Genomic DNA, 16,952 nt, shown 5'->3' on the forward strand with positions numbered 1-16,952 from the left:
TAATTCACAACGCGATCTACGGTATCGCAAATCAGTTTCCAGATTCTCAACGCGAACTTCGACTATCGCATTGCGATTTACATATTCGCATTGCGATTTACATATTCGCATTGCGATAGTCCAAGTTCGCGTTGCGATTTATTCCAAGTTCGTTGCGATAGTCGAAGTTCGCGTTGCGATTTATTCCAATTTCGTTGCGATAGTCGAAGTTCGCGTTGCGATTTATTCCAAGTTCGTTGCGATAGTCTAAAATCGCAACGACGGTATTGCATTTGTTTCTTAAGAATTTTCTCTAAAAAAATAGTATTCGCGCAAATGTGTCGAAGACACGTATTACCACGACAACGACCACGAGATGAGACGGACGGCTTGGCTTTCCCACATAGTATTGGAAACACTATTGGGAATGGTATTTAAGGCTTGGCTTTCCCACTTCCTTGTTGAGTGATAGAGAACAAGGGGGACTCTCGCGCGCCGCCGCCGTCGCCGTCCATCTCGGGTCGGGTCGTGGTCGTGGTAATACGTGTCTTTGACACGTCCGCAATTCTTAAGAAACAAATGCAATACCACCAGTTGTTGCGATTTACATATTCGCATTGCGATAGTCCAAGTTCACGTTGCGAATCTGGAAACTGATTTGCGATACCGGAGATCGCGTTGCGAATTATCGATCGCATTGTGATTTAGTTGGTCATTTTGACAAATCCAAAAAAAATTGGTTAAAATCGTATATTATAAAGTATTTTTGGTCAATGAAGTTATTTTATCTAAAAAAAAATTATTATTTTTTTTAAAAAAATTACTTAAACATTTGAATAATATGAGATGTACAGAAAAGGTTAGAAAATGTACTGAAGCTTTGTTGAGAAGAAATGCACAGAATGGGAGTTAGATTGATTTTGCATATTTACGTGGGTCTTGTCTATTTGTGGGCAACATCTGCTGAACCCAAGTGCATGCCCCGCATATAACGTATCTGCTACTACGTTTCGGATTCCATGCATAAATGTTCTTTTGTTTTCTTCTTATATAATTTGTTTGTTGTAAAATGGGGAATTTCAGTCACCGTTTTCCATTTTCACCATAATTATTCATTATTTTGTTTTGTGAGCGGAAAATAATGGAATATTGTATTGAAAAATGAAATTAGAAAACAAGAGTCATGAAAAATATTTTAAAAAATAGGATGAATTCTATTGTGATTGATAAAGTTATCAACATAGTAATGTAATTTTTCATTTTTTGTTTTTTTAATAATCTAATATAATTATAAGACAATTTTTCTCGTTCATTGATAAAATATATCTGGTAGAAGTAACTGTTTAAATTCGGAATCTAAAAAGAAAATCTGGTTAGGCACTTAATAAATTTCATTATTACCTTAATTAATGATCCATCGTCCTCGAATCTTTAATTTTATTTTCAACATTAATTTTAAAAATATTATTAAGCTCGAAAGAACAATGCAGAAAGTAAGTTAAAATATTATTTTATTTTATTTTTTTATTTATCAGAACACATTTAATTTTCAGCAATTACAAGTTCACCAAAAAAAAAAAAAAGCAATTGTGAGTGAACAAGGTGAAACTTCTCGTGAGTTGCATTTCTCACCTTTGCCTTCCTTTTCCCCCTCTCTCTATCTTCATTCGTTCAATTCACAATTTTCTTTTCCTCTTTTTCCCTCCTTTTGTCCCAGCCCTAATTATACTCTTTCTCTTTCTCTAGGTGCCCAAAGTTTTGGTCTTTCATTATTTTTCTTGTTTGGCATCTTCAAAGGCAACCCTTGTCAGGGTTTACACGTTTTTCCTCAGTTTCATAGGTACCCCTTTGATAATTTTCTCTTTATCTACTTTGGGTTTTTCGGGTTTTAACTCTTGCCAAGCTTTACTTTTTTTTTTGGTTCAAATTCTTCTTCCATGAAAAATATATATGTACTTACAAGAGTTTTATATATTTTTCTACTGCTCCCGCCAGTTTTTGAGAGGTAAAGTTATTCGATTCTTTAATGCTATGCTTTTTTGGATTTGAAAGCTTAACCTTTTATGCTGCTTTTAGGTGTGAAAATTGGTTGTTTTCTTTAATCCAAAAGCCCTGATATGGGTTTGGGATTTCAGTTGAAACTCAATGCTCAAAGCTTGTAACAAATAGGGCTTTCAATAAAACTCTAATATAGCCTTTAGTCTTTAAGTCGGTTGTTGTATGTAGCTGATAGGCTGATTAGCTTTATCGTGCTTTAGGGTTTCGGCAGCCTTAAGCTTCCTTGATTTCGAAAATGAAGGGTGGGAAAAGGAACCCTGAGTAGTTATGGCAATTTATTTGATGAACTTGTAGATGCTTGCTGATTAATTACTCACGCCCTTTCATGGAATTGTGCAGGATCGTTCTACTTCAATGATCGGTTACTTTATTTTATTTATGGCTTCTATTTCTCTCAAACTTTGTGATACATTCTGGAATTTGAATACTATGTTTTGAAATTAAAAAGTGGGTCTTCGATTGGCTATATACACCCGAGAACCATTATGATCCAATGTTCTCCTCAGGAATCAGTGAGGTTGTTTTATTGCTCAGTTCTACTCATTCTTTGAGATTCAGATACTTATTCAGAAATATGTTAGATTAAGTTTGCAGATTAAATAGTTCCCCTGATTTCTTGTTGTAGTCTTTGAGTTGAATTTTAGAAAAGATGGATGTAGGGCCTAGTACGTCTGAAATTGTTGAATCGACTGATGAAATAGATGCTGAATTGAAAATGGGAGAACCTGGTAAGAGCTACAATATGCGAAAATCAGTAAATAACTATTCCATTGAGGATGACATTAACCGTCTGTTTGAAGCAGTCAATGTTAGGACATCGTCTAAGGTTTCTGGTTTCTCAAGGGAAATTGGTAGAGATGCTTTATGGAAGCGAGCAATGAAAAGACCAGTTAGAGTTGGTCCTTCTCATGCTTCGGGAATTGGAATTTCTGAACCTGTGAGCTTGAAGCAGGCACTTAGAGGATTGTCTATCTCTCAGGCATCAGAGATGGCTGCTATGAAGAAGCGGTCATCAAAACCAGCAGGTTCTTCAGGAGTCTCGGAAGCAGGAATTATAAGAAGGTTGTATGGGGCTGTTGTAGTTGAAGAAAATGGATCTGGAGTTCCCCTAAATGAAGGTAAAGAGAATTTAGTGGAAATCTCACTTGTTCCTGAAAAGATCACATCCAATTCTTTGGAACAGATGCATGAATCTTTGCAAGTGTCTAACAAGAAGGTTTTAAACCAAGATTCAAGCCCTTCAGATAATGCAACAACAGAAAAGGCATCCACTAGGTTTCTGGCTGCAGATCGGATTGTTCATTTGGCCATGGAGTCTAAAAATGAAGTTTCAGAAGCAGAACTTAAAAGGCTAAATTCTATAGGTTCTTCCACTGTTAATCATGCTGCTGAGGAAGCCATGGAAACTGGTTGTTCCTCTATCCCAATTTGTGTTGAAACTCCTTTGCCAGAAAAGGAGCCAAAGGGAAAGTTGCTTGCTGAATCTTCTTCTCCTTCTGTTTCTAGTGCTGCTGGTAAGGTGAAGTCTGTTTGTGAAAATCGGCGTCTAATCAAGCCAGTCTTGAGGAACAAAAGCTTTATGAGGAAGAAAGCAAAAGAGGAGTCAACTACCACTAGCAGCAGTTCGAATTCCTGTAATGTTTGTTTCAGCAATGATCTCAGTCCTGGTACTAGTTATTCAGATAACCAAATAGAGAAGCCTTCGGGATATGGAAGGAAGGAAAATATGAAAGCTTCTCAAGTTTCCAACAGTACAAGTTGCAGCATTGAAGTTAACTCAAACGTGGTGAGTACAAATTTCAAACCGATTTCGAGTTCAAACTGTAGCAACAAATCCAGACCATTGTTGATAGAAGCTGATGACAGATCAAGATCAAGGGAAAAGGGAGAATTTTCCCAAAGCTCGAAAAGTAGCATTGGGGAGTATAGTAGTAGCACAATCACTAGTGAAGAAAGTAATATCAATGATTCTAGTCAGATTGGTAGCAGACCTCACATGTCAAAAAGTTTGAGGTGGAAAGCTCTTTGCTCTGTCCGGAAGCAGCATGGAAGCTTGAGTTTGAAGCACTTCAAGCTTCTCAAGAAGTTGGGTTGCGGGGACATTGGCACTATTTATCTTGCTGAGCTAACTGATACAAACTGCTTATTTGCTTTGAAAGTGATGAACAATGAATTTTTGTTGAGCCACAAGAAGATTCCTAGGGCACAAACAGAAAAGGAGATAATGCAAATGCTGGATCATCCTTTTCTCCCCACACTATATGCCTATTTTGCAACAGAACAGCTTTCTTGCTTGGTTATGGAGTATTGTCCAGGTGGTGATTTGCACGTGTTACGACAGAAGCAACCTGGCAGGAGTTTCTCTGAACAATCAGTAAGGTAACACGTATCTCTTCAATGATGTTGGAATATGCTTCTAGTTTGTGCTGACAGGAACCTTTAGTGTTCAATTCATTGTACACTTCTTAATTTTTTTCTGTTTCTGATTATGCACCAACAGAGCGTACAAGAAAATAGGGAAGAGAAAATGATGTCCCCTTTTTTTGTGTGAAAGATCTAAGCATTTTGTTTCTCATTTTTTTGTGTCATTTAGTCGTTGCTAATTTCAACTTAAAGTAAAAAAGGAAATGTAAAGAAGACAAAAAAGGCAGTTCTCATCATGAAAACTCATGCACCTCGGAACAGGATTGAAATTTTCCACAGATTTTAATTTGAAACTTACAGGGAGTAAATCTGATTTCCGTGCATTTGGTTTTGGTAATCCTCACAAGAGCATACAAGTGATGGAGTTTAAAGTCAAATTCATACACCAGATATACGAGGTTTTATAATAATTAAGATTGTTAGAATTAGATTTGAATTAACATTATTATGGTTCATCCACGGTTTTCTTGTTGCCCCGGTTTTCTGATGTTCTTTTTCCTATATTTTCTTTTCATTTATGCAGGTTTTACGGTGTCGAAGTCCTCCTTGCGTTGGAGTACCTACACATGTTTGGCGTTGTATATCGAGATCTAAAACCAGAAAATATCTTGATTAGAGAAGACGGTCACATTATGCTCACAGATTTTGACTTGTCACTCAGATGTGATGCTAGTCCAGTGGTTCTTAAATCCACTTCCTCCGTTGCTGGGCCCGCAGAGAAGATGTCAAGTCCATGCTCTGTGTCCAGCTGTATTGAGCCTTTCTGCCTCAATCCATCCTTTCAAGTACCATGCTTCACTCCTAGGCTTCTATCTCTTTCTTCCAAATCAAGGAGAATAAAATCCGATCTAGCTACTCAGATTAACCCCATGCCACAGCTTGTAGTGGAGCCAACCAGTGCCCGGTCAAACTCATTTGTTGGAACACACGAATACCTTGCTCCAGAAATCGTCAAAGGTGAAGGTCATGGGAATGCTGTTGATTGGTGGACATTTGGAATCTTTCTGTTTGAGCTTTTGTACGGCAAAACGCCCTTCAAAGGTTCGGGAAATGATGAAACACTATCCAATGTGGTGTCCCATAGCCTTAAGTTTCCAAGCAGCCCTATAGTTAGTTTTCATGCAAGAGATCTGATACGAGGGCTTTTAGTTAAGGAGCCTGAGAACCGGTTAGGATCAGTGAAAGGAGCTGCGGAGATCAAACAACACCCTTTCTTTGAAGGCATAAATTGGGCTCTGATACGTTGCGCAATACCACCTGAGATGCCAAGGGTCTGTGAAACTGGCATTGGTGTGCCGTCCCCAGCTTTGCAGAAAAAAGACAGCTCCAAAGGTGATAAATTGCAGGGCTCCGAAGTCCATATGGAGTTTGATATATTTTAGCTAGGGCTTATCTGATGCGAGAAAAGGAAGCTCTTTTCTGGCTTCTCTTTTTAACTGAGTTTTCTTATTCTGGTGTTAATATATATACGCACCCACACTGTAAATCGAATTCAGAAAAATGGTGGCAAGTTTTTACTATGATATATATATACTAGAGCCAGTTGTCTTAAAAAAGTACAATAATCATCCAAGTTCGCAATTTATAACCTTGGTAGAGTCATTCAATTATTAGGTTCTGTAGTTTTATTATGGCATTTCGTTGATTTTGTTCTATGCTTCTGTAATTTTAATAGTATACGACTCTCTTACGGAAACCAAAACGCTTCATCGTCAACCACTTTAGACAGTGCTCTAAACTCTAAAGCGAATACTTTTCCTTTATCTGACGAAGGGGATCCAGACCTCTGGTGCATCTGAAAGATGAGGTTACCAAAAATCTAATATGAAAGCTAATTCTTCGCTTTGAGATTGAGAATGTAGTGATGTACAGTGAAGATTGAAGGGATTAAGCCACTAACCCACCCAGCCCATTTCAGAAAGTCCAAATCCATTACCAGCCCATTGTCCCATTCAACTGCCTTTTTTCTACATCCAATCCAATCCGGTTTTTCCACCAAAGGCCTGTTTGCTTGCTTCCGGCATCTCCACATTTGCAGGCGCTAGGAGGCCACCACATATGAACAATACCACAACCAGATTGCCATCATCAGCAACCGCTCCATATTTACCATTTTGCCACCACTCCCATTTCCTTTCTTCCAATACCTCATCTTTCAGTCCTCTCTTTCATTCAACCAAATACCCATCTCTCCAAAACCCAAAATCACCCCCATATCCCCTCCAAAAACCCACCGATTCTCCTGCTTTTAGGCCGCTGGAGAGAGCATCAATGGCATCTTCAGCACCATCAGCAGGTGCAGCCACAGAGACGAAGCCTTTCTCTGTTCTTTTTGTTTGCTTAGGCAACATATGTCGGAGTCCAGCTGCTAGGTAACATATGCCGGAGTCCAGCTGCTGAAGGTGTCTTCAGAGATATTGTGAAAAAGAAAGGCCTCGACTCCAAGTTTAAAATTGACTCTGCCGGCACCATTAATTACCATGAGGTAAACAAATACCCCACTTCAAAAGTGCTAGAAACGTTATTTTTTAACTGAGATTTTACACTTTTGTATGGCAAAGCATCTTATTGGTTTTTTGTTCATGATTTTGGTAATCGAACGAGTATGAGTTAATATCGGAGCTTCCTGTTATACCAAATACGTTAAAGGATAAACAATTATTTCTTCTAGGATTCCAAGCAATGTGACTGATAAGATCGTAAACCTTTTTCTTTAACCTTTTAGTCGTTTGATTCGAAGATCCCGATGGGTTGCAGTGAAGAGAAAAAAATCTAAAAGAGAGAGAAATTAATTGTTTTGTTATTGTGAAGGGAAACCTGGCAGACCCAAGAATGAGGGCAGCCTCAAAAAGGTTTGGCATTGAGATAACATCTATTTCAAGGCCAATCCGGCCATCTGATTTTAGTGATTTTGACCTTATTCTTGCAATGGACAAGCAAAATAGAGGTACCGCTCTTTGATTGGCTGTTTAATTTAGCCTTTGTTAACTCTCATTCTATGAGTTAAAATTTTAAATTGAATTTTTTGGCGTGTTCTCACTTTTGATTGCTCATTTTCACTTGTGTAGTGTTAGTCATAAGTGTATTAATAGTTGCTCTTATTTGCATGCAGAGGATATATTAAAGGCTTTCGATAAGTGGAAATCCAGAGACAAACTTCCCGCTGATGCATATAAAATGGTTAGTGGAATGTTAAGAGTGGAGACTGTCGGTCAATTATGGATGGCTTTTCCATTCAGATATTTGTACTGGTTATGCAGGTTAGACTGATGTGCTCCTATTGTAAGAAACACGACGAGACTGAAGTCCCGGATCCATACTATGGTGGACCGCAAGGTTTCGAGAAGGTAATGTATCGTTTTTCAAGGTAGATTGTAAACATTAGCATGGGAACCATTTCATGATGTTTTCTCTTTGCATATTTTGGAGCCTGGGGAATATTTCATTGACTTTTAAAAAAGTGAGCTTTTTAGGTCATTAGATCTTTGTGGTTTTTGAGAGAAGGAAGAAGCATTTAGATATGGTTGGGGGTGGGGTGATCTGAAAAGAAGAAAAAGGAGGAAGAATGAACAATTTAAGGGAGGAAACTGAAACTTCTGTTTAGGAAAGTCTATTCCCACTTTTTTGTTATTGTTATTGTTTTGTTTTGTTTTTCGGACTTAGGTTTCTTTTGCTAACTCACCTCTGCTAATAGGTTGAATTGCAGAGAAAGAAAAATAATTTTGGATGTTAGAAGAGAAAACCATTGTATCCTCATTTTCACCCACTTTCTCGTTTTCTACTTTCTTTTCTCGTTGCTCATACTTGAGAACGAGTGCCTGGGATGTTATTGTGATTCCCATGTTTCGATATCATTCTGCAATTTATGCAATATTCACATTCTGCATGGAACTGGCTAAGCTTATTATGTGTCTTGTTGCCAATTGATACAACAGGTTTTAGACTTACTCGAAGATGCTTGCGAATCATTACTGGACAACATCTTGGCTGAAAATGGCGGCACTCATAGTTCCTAAGTTCCTTTGAAACCCCAGTTATGTGTTCTAAGAGGAACTTCCATTGGCGTTTGCATGTATTTAACTGTTTTTTTTTGTGTAAAAGCAATATGTCCCTTGTTAAGTTCGGTCTTGAAATTACAATGACGATTGAGGAAATAATTTCTGTTGATATATTATGCTATAACTCACGTACCAGTTGTATTCCCTTTTCCATGTGATGAATCGGTTTAAAAGGCTACCGTTTGAAAGTAGAAGTTTTATGTTGCTAAAGATAATTTTACTAAGATCAAATGTCAAATAAATTTCCAATTTATTTTGAAAATTGGTGCATGAAATGCTTTATTGTGATAATGGAGATATTTTAAATGATCGAACGAACCTAAAATCAACAGTCTCGGTTAGTAGGTTCGATTCTGAGCCAACCTAATTGACCAACTCTTTCCCTGTGAAATGGTTTCCAGCATGAAGTTGTAAGGCAACATCACCAATAACCTGAAATTTGCAAAATGTGAGCAACAATCAGACTTGGAAATCCATATTACTTGCAAATCTGAAAGTGTCGAAAAGATGTGTACCTTAGCCATGGATATGCAAGAATGTTCAGTAATCCCAGAAACATGGGGTGTAAGTATAACATTGTTGAATTTCAGAATGGGGTCATCAGGGTCAAATGGTTCTGTCCATGCAACGTCCATTCCTAAGCCCCCTAACTGTCCAGATTCGAGATGGTGCACAACAGCCTCGTAGTCTAGTGGACCTCCTCGAGCAACATTCACCAAAAGGTCTCCCTGAAATCAAACTATTGTTAATATCAACATCCTCCGACTACTTTAAGTGCAACCATTTCATTAGAAAACTAAACACTGAAAGTTTACAGAAGAGAGAAGCCTTTGAAACAAACCTTTTCATTGAAGATATGAAGGACTCGTTCACTATGCCAACCTGAAAAATTGAAATATCTCAATTGTATGAAATACTTTTTGTAGCCTTAATATTTATTGGAAGGGAAAGAGAAGCCTTACTGTTTCTTTATACAAACTCAGGCAACAGACAACTGTGTCAGCATCGCTTGCAAACTCGTAAATGTCTCCATGAATGCCTTTCTTGTCAATCAAATCATCAATACTCGGAAAACCTGAATGAATGTTCAAGGCATAATGAATGAAAATGGAATTGCAACCGAGCTAACACTATTTACTTAATAAATCTTCTATACATTTTGGGGTAAAGAAGTTCCCAATTTGAGGGCCAGCTCCTTTTTGTAGCAATAACTTTAACACCAAATGGTTTCAAGCGCTTTGAAAATTCAATTCCAATATCTCCACATCCCAATATAAAGACCTAGGCATGCAGGTCTATTACGTGAATGAAAATTAAACTAAACATTTCATTTCCAGGAAATAGAAAAGGAAAGAAGAAAAAAAACGTTTCTTTTTGTTAGTAATTCATTTAGCTAGCCTGGTATAATCAAGATTATGAAGTTCAAGCACTTGCTCATCAACTATATTATTAGTGACGGTCACCGTGAAACGTGAAAGAGAAAGCAAAGGTCCAAATTTCAGGAACGGGATTTTCATGCGAGAATCTAAAAGTAATGTCGAAGCAAAGGGAAAACTGAAAAGATAAAGCAGAAACTGACCGTTTTACCCAGATGTGTGTCCCCGGTAGGCTCTTCAAGCGTCTTCTGCTTTACAGATATTAGCATCTCATTCTGCAACACCGCCACAAATTTAAGTATGGACGACAATACAGAAAATGGATGTTAAAGTTGAGGGTTACTACAAATACATGTATCAAAGAATATAGTGAACCATAAGAACATATTAAAGCGATGCAAGTCCTGGCTAATAAAATAAATAAACCTGTTTCCGAAGAAGACCCAACATTAAACATATAGCCATTTCAGCCCAAGATGCAGCATTTCCAGTAGCATCCCCAGGAATTCTGGCAACTTTTATCCCTTTCTTCGTAGCAGCATCGATATCAACGCCTTCATGCCCAAGTAAGAAAAACGAAAAAGTTAATGCAGTAATTGTAATGTGACAAAAGCTTTAAGCTACAGACTATTATAATATAAAAGAATAATTAAGGACCTTCTAGGCCAACACCAAACTGCATAATAAGCTTCATCTGTTTTGCACGAGCTATGACGTTTGAATCGAACCGCATGGTTTTTACAACACAGAGATCATAATTCCCAATATGATCAGGAACTTGCTCGAGGGGCAATTGATCAACCTACGAGAAGTTCAATAAAGAGAAGCTCAATGTGAAATGCAAAAGATTCAACTCATTTAGGAAAGGAAAAACAAGAAACATGGTTCGCTTCTGTTGGACAGTAGGTACAATTCTAAAGCCAAAAAGTAGATAAGCAGGAGAATTTGAGCGAAGTACTTGAATAAAAGGATACTTCTCCAAGTATTCTCTGGTATAATTTTGCGAGCCGGAAAGTGTATTCTCCAAGTATTCTCTGGTATAATTTTGCCAAGGATACTTCTATTCTATTGTAGGCCAACACCAAACTGCATTAGAAGCTTCATCTGTTTTGCACGAGCTCCGACTACTATAATATAAAAGAACTAGGACCTTCATTTAATATTGAGTGAACTACACGTTTAATACCCAACTATCACTTTTATTCTGTTTTTGTTACTCCACTATTCTTTTTTTTTTTCAAAATCATTCCTAACATTTATTTTTGATTTCATTTTGGTCATTTGTCGTTAAAAATTAATGGTGATACTTACATGCTATCATAAGATAATGTCACAACATCATTGAAAAATAAAAAAAAACGTTGAAACAATAGTTTTATTAATTTTTTAATATGTGGTGACCAAAATGAAACTAAACATAACGTTATGTATGATTTTGAAAAACAAAGAGCAACCAAAATGGAACAAAAATGATAGTCGAGATACTAAACATGCAAATTACCCTTTATTGGTGCAATTTAAGTTTGTTGAAAGATTAAGTATATAGATATGATTTCACCCACGTACATAACATAACCTTAATTTATATGATTATGGATTTTGAGAAATTATTAATTAGCAAAGACTGATTTAAAAGAAGTTCAAAATCATAATTTTTTGTTGATTGAATAATATTTTTTTATTGCTCGAAATCATTTGCACCTTCCAAAAACTTGCCATCAACTTGACTTCTCGGCCTCCGAACAAAATGATAGGAAAACATAAATGCCAATCTAAATTGGATATCACCATGGAGATTTTTCAAATAATAAAAATAGAAGATAAAAATGACTATACCAAACCTGCAAGGTTATTTGAATCAGAACATTATAATATGAAATTTATTGAATCAAAACATAAACGGTCTTAATGTTTAAAGGAAGTATTGTTATCTTTTGAAGTTCTGAATTTGAGCAGTTACGTTTATATGATGTGTGTTGATTATAAACAAATAATAATTGTAATCACCATAAACTATATACGCATTTCATATCGTAGCTATAATATAAATGGCAACAGAATCAAATTAAAATTTTATAAAGTTTAACTGTAAATAGAATGATAATTAACTTTTAAACACATAATACATGCCAGCTTGGACCACCATTTTTTTTTTCTTTTTCCAGTGGAATATCGCTTTCCTTTAAGTATCCTTTCCAAGATTCTTCATGTTTCCCTTCGCTGCTACTCAATTCTCTGACATGGTAATGGTTCAAGCTGATGGGCCCTCATCCCACGTGCTTATTGCCGGCTCACTTACTGTTTATTTATATACATTTTTACTTGTAACCTTTTGCCTACAATGAGTAACAATCTTGATGAAATTTGTCATATTTTTATCAACTTTTTGGTGCCATTATAAGAACTATTACGGCATGGACGATGTCGTTAAGATGGAATCATCGTGTAATTTTCGATTAATCACATGAATACGAACTTTGAAAATTAGGGGCATAGCCTTGTTGGGACAGGCAAGTATGGGTATGTCGGAATCGTGATATGGTAGGCTCAAAATTCCGGGGGGGGAACGAAGCAAAAGGCATGTGATATACATATCAATAATTGAAATTAAGATTATTGGGGAATTGACAGAAATGGCAGGAAGCCATAACACACATACAGAAAACATAGGGATGCAAGCGAAAGAGAGATTACGCATAACAAATACTTAAATTCCTAGGTAGCTTGTTTCTATTATTATTGTTGAAAGATATCTTGGCAAGAGGATCAGGCTGGAGATTTAGCAGCGACAGATGGAAAATCAAGCACCACCAACTTGTCAATGGCTGCAACAAACGTTGCAGAGAATTCAATATGGCTGGGATGGGTGGTAAACGCAGTGTAATCTTCTTTCTTTTCGAATGTCATCAAGAAGGCATGAGTGAATCCTTCTCTAAGCATCTCTGCACTTTCTATGTCTTGTCCCCTGTTAGAGCGGTTTCAGTTTCATGTATTCAGTTCTTGACATAAACATCCTAATCAAATTTTAAAGGACTAAAACACTTCTACAACGAGAAAGTATTTACTCAATGAAAGGGCATTGAATACAAGCATGCAAAATGATCTAAATTAATGATTAAAAAAAAAACTCACCATTCAAAAGACTTGACCGCATCAACCTCAGAAACCAGCTTTTCCATACCTTTCAAAATCTCTTCCACCACTGCACATTCCTTGAACTTCACAACAACAAGATGCTTAAACCCTGCCATTATTACACACTTAGAAAAGAAAGAAAGAAAGGAAAGCTTTTCAAGCTTTGAGGGTTTATAAAACGTCTGAAGCAGCTAACCCCGGAAAAACCACACAAATTTATACACAAAATCCAAAGTTATTTTGGTGTCAATTTCAACAGTCTCACCCACAAATTTTCACCGTTTGTATTGCCAACCATGACCTAAAGCCTAAAGGGATCAGAGCCCTTTGTTAGACAAGATCTGCATTTCAATATATGGAGAGGTACAGGTTTGCATGGGTGGGGAGACCCACTGGTCAGCCATTTTCTTTGCTGTACCACACGGTAAAAATTGTCCACAGCTCGTTGTCAGCTTTGCCTTGCCTTTTGCTTTTGCACATGAAATGTTGGTCATAACTCATAATAGTTCCATTTCATTTTTCTTTCTTGAAATTTGAGATCTTGCATCACCTGTTTTTCTCTGCCATTATGATCACATGATACGACCTCTTTTCTTTCTCTTTTTTCTTATTTCGCCTAGTTTTCTTGACCATGAACACATACATAATTATACTAGTTTTCATGACCATGAACACATACATAGTTATACTAGTGTTTTTGCCCAACGTAGTTATACTATATCATGCATCTAATTAGTATTAATAAGTTATTACTGATTAATAATTATTGAACACAATAATAAAATATTAAATATGTTATTGTTTTTACTCTTTTAAATTTGAATGATATAAATTTAAACATATTACTTGATCAGTGTCTTTTCCTTGATTGAACTCTTTTTGAACACAATGTCTATTACTTTTCTCCATATCGTTCCCATGTGGCTCCAAGGTTCAAACCTTCACTTCATTGATGACATTTCACCATACTTTATCTTTAAGGAATATTCAGGTTCCCCCACCCCTCTTTTACAAAGTATGATGCAGGATGAAAGGAAAGTTGAGTCATATCAGCTCGCAAAGAAGTGGCTTTCTACAAACTATACTTGATACATACATTTACATGCTGTCTACCTAAAAAAAAGAAACAAACATTTAATATAAAGGAGTTTTTAACTCGAATCAAAAGTGAAATAAAAATATATGGTAAAGCTTGGCTGACCGACATGCCCGCCCTCGTGCAAGGAATAAATGTAAGCACAGAGATGGTGGGGGGCCAATAGACCCAGAATTATAATTACAAAAAGCTGGTACAGTCAAATCTGAGATTCAATTCAAATGCATCGTCATCCCCCATGTACCATCTGAGGTTTGAAAGAGATAGTGGATTCATTCACGACAAATGGGTCTCAACCGTAATGGGTGCCCACTCCCCATGCTCACTCTCTGTAAACCCCCTCCCCCAAATATATATATATATATATATATTTATGTCTACTTTCTTCTTTCCTCGTTTCTTTTAGGTGGTGTAATTTAAAAAAATAATTTCATGATATAACAATAAATATTATTTTAATTTTAAATTATAACTATTAAATTCAATCTTAATAACCTCTTATTAAAATAATAATTGTTACAAAGTTTCGCGAGTCTCCTTAGAAATATATTGATTTAAGATTATCTTCTCAAACTCACTTTATTGTTACATAATATCTGTAATGGACATTTTATATTTTTAAACTCAATTTTTATTTTTTTTAACAATAATCCCAAAGTTAAATTTTAAATTGTATTTTTAATCAGCATTTTGCAAAGTTCTTTTTTCAACCGTACTTTTAAAAATGACTTTTCAAAAATCTTGCTCAACAACCGCAGGTATATAGCGAAGCATAACTGATACCCTAATTTTAAAATTATCATTTTGATTTCCTTTTCTCGCTATTATATTTATTGCATTTCTGCTGCAATTTGAATCATTCGACATTACAACATCAAGGTAACCAGGTCAACATTATTAAATTATTTAGTATAGTCGAACTTCATTTAAGGTGTTTTTTAGTATTTATGTATATTCTTTCTCATATGATATTTCAGATGACGGTTCGTTTCCATTGAATTCTTCTTCTTCTTTTATGAAGATTTGATAAATACATTAAATTAATCTCAAGGTCAGTGGAAATTCCAAAATAAGTTATGGAATAAGCAAGTTAATTAATTTAGCTTCAAAGTAACTACTTCCTAATTATTCATTTGAATTAATATTCATTCCGAATTTGACTTTTCAAATGAAATGTTTATAAGGATCGACAAACGGATAGATAAGGAGTCGTTTCTTAAAATTTTTAAATTTTTATGATTGTAGATATTTTAATTATATTTTCTATTAAAATTTTGTTTTTATCTTTTAATATTTTATTAATTTGTTTCAACATAAAATTATAGCATGAACCAACTTACCTAAGTGCTTAAAGGAATCGTTGTTGTTCCTAGAGGTCATGAGTTCGAGCACCAGCGGTTGCAGCATGGTGATTGAACGTTTATTGTCAAATTGTTGAGAGTATTTAGAACATGTACTACTTTGTAATCACATTAACTTAATAAAAAAAACATAAAATTATATGCAATCCCTAAATGTAAACGAGTCTATTGAATCATGGGCAATTACTAAATCACATAAATTTGATTAATTTTAAAATGTAACATATAATTTCTTATTTTATATGTTTTACATATAAATTTTAATTTAATTCAATTTTTATGAATTTTTATTATTAATATTAAATACTATCATTTTATATTTATATTTATATATTATGTATAGATGATTATAATTATAAAATATAAATATAAATAAATGTATTTATATTTCTAAATGTATATAATTAAATGAAAATTTTATAATCATATGTGAACTATAATCAAAATTATATATATAATTATATAAAATGAAAAATTACGTATAAAATTACATATTAAATTTAAATGGATCAAAATTTTGATACACATGAACTTAAAGAATGTATTTGCACTTTGTTTCTCCTTTCAAAGATGATATATTATATTCAAATACGTGTAGGACTCTTATGGTCATAACGTTGCTAGTAGAAACGCGGATATGTGATGCCTTTTGGGCTACTGGAGTCTGATTTTGGTGGCCCAGAAAACTGCCAATCAAAGGCAATTTTGGCCCAATACCATAGGCGGGCTAATTATTTAGTCCAATATGACATCAGATTTTTTATTCTCGGAACTACAGCATTTACTATAATGACTTATAACTCATCACAAATTTTAATAAAATATATTTTTATTCAAACTTGTAACTCCGACGCGACAAAATTTAATAAAAAAATATATGTTTTACTAGAACTCGTCACTTCGATATGATGAATTTAAATAAGAAATATTATTTTGACAAACTCTTCATGTGGGCATGATGAATTTATCCTATACTGTAACATTTACTGTAGATTTCAAATTATTTTTCGAGATTACCTAATGAGTTAATTTTCCTATTGGGCCAATTTTACTATTGGGCCAATTTTACCGCCAATCAAATGCACGCATACACCGAATCTGTATATAACTATATATTAAAATTGGATACTTACGCCACTTGAAAATGCACAAATACATTGAATGTGTGTGTATAAATTTCAAAATTAATAAACGTTTGAGTTATTATTTAAGTTTTTTTTAAGGTTTGTGTCACTCTCTATAAACTAAATTAAATTTATTTATTTTATTTAATCAACAACGATACTGATTTTGTAATTGGTTAAATTTTTAATAAAAATAACCTTGTGCTTATAATATTTTTTTTCTTACCTTTTATTATAATATTTTTGTCTTTCTTCTCATTCGTTTATCGTTGATATTAAAAATTATAATTCCTTTCTCAATTAAACGTAAGTGTGTAAATATTTTTTAATATAAATTTACA

The 16,952-nt window shown here is 34.9% G+C and overlaps 4 protein-coding genes across 5 annotated transcripts; 2 read left to right on the forward strand and 2 right to left on the reverse strand.

The window, feature by feature from the left end:
- Positions 1-1,594: 1,594 nt before the first annotated feature.
- Positions 1,595-5,943, forward strand: LOC120194416 (serine/threonine-protein kinase D6PKL1-like). Of its 2 annotated transcripts, none has more exons than XM_039196727.1 (3): positions 1,595-1,819; positions 2,377-4,416; positions 4,985-5,943. In XM_039196727.1, exons 2-3 carry the CDS (start codon positions 2,687-2,689, stop codon positions 5,841-5,843), a joined length of 2,589 nt encoding a protein of 862 aa, XP_039052658.1. In that variant the 5' UTR covers positions 1,595-1,819; positions 2,377-2,686; the 3' UTR covers positions 5,844-5,943. The 2 variants fall into 2 exon arrangements, with proteins under 2 accessions (XP_039052658.1, XP_039052657.1); XM_039196726.1 differs by lacking the exon at positions 1,595-1,819 and adding an exon at positions 1,828-1,984.
- A 538-nt stretch (positions 5,944-6,481) lies between these two features.
- LOC120193811 (putative low molecular weight protein-tyrosine-phosphatase slr0328) lies at positions 6,482-8,531 on the forward strand. The gene is made up of 6 exons (XM_039196244.1): positions 6,482-6,795; positions 6,827-6,946; positions 7,273-7,408; positions 7,574-7,641; positions 7,722-7,808; positions 8,397-8,531. Exons 1-6 carry the CDS (start codon positions 6,520-6,522, stop codon positions 8,475-8,477), a joined length of 768 nt encoding a protein of 255 aa, XP_039052175.1. The 5' UTR covers positions 6,482-6,519; the 3' UTR covers positions 8,478-8,531.
- A 276-nt stretch (positions 8,532-8,807) lies between these two features.
- LOC120194263 (hydroxypyruvate reductase-like) lies at positions 8,808-11,051 on the reverse strand. The gene is made up of 10 exons (XM_039196623.1): positions 11,046-11,051; positions 10,854-10,955; positions 10,553-10,697; positions 10,322-10,449; positions 10,099-10,170; positions 9,676-9,800; positions 9,482-9,584; positions 9,357-9,401; positions 9,035-9,247; positions 8,808-8,951 (listed from the first exon to the last, which is right to left on the reverse strand). Exons 1-10 carry the CDS (start codon positions 11,049-11,051, stop codon positions 8,883-8,885), a joined length of 1,008 nt encoding a protein of 335 aa, XP_039052554.1. The 3' UTR covers positions 8,808-8,882.
- A 1,427-nt stretch (positions 11,052-12,478) lies between these two features.
- LOC120194126 (stress-response A/B barrel domain-containing protein At5g22580-like) lies at positions 12,479-13,349 on the reverse strand. Its single transcript, XM_039196515.1, has 2 exons — positions 13,028-13,349; positions 12,479-12,860 (listed from the first exon to the last, which is right to left on the reverse strand). Exons 1-2 carry the CDS (start codon positions 13,144-13,146, stop codon positions 12,662-12,664), a joined length of 318 nt encoding a protein of 105 aa, XP_039052446.1. The 5' UTR covers positions 13,147-13,349; the 3' UTR covers positions 12,479-12,661.
- Between the last annotated feature and the right edge of the window lie 3,603 nt (positions 13,350-16,952).

The sequence above is a fragment of the Hibiscus syriacus genome, unplaced genomic scaffold, assembly GCF_006381635.1.
Source record: "Hibiscus syriacus cultivar Baekdansim isolate YM2019G1 unplaced genomic scaffold, ASM638163v2 tig00116997_pilon, whole genome shotgun sequence".
NCBI lineage: Eukaryota > Viridiplantae > Streptophyta > Magnoliopsida > Malvales > Malvaceae > Hibiscus > Hibiscus syriacus.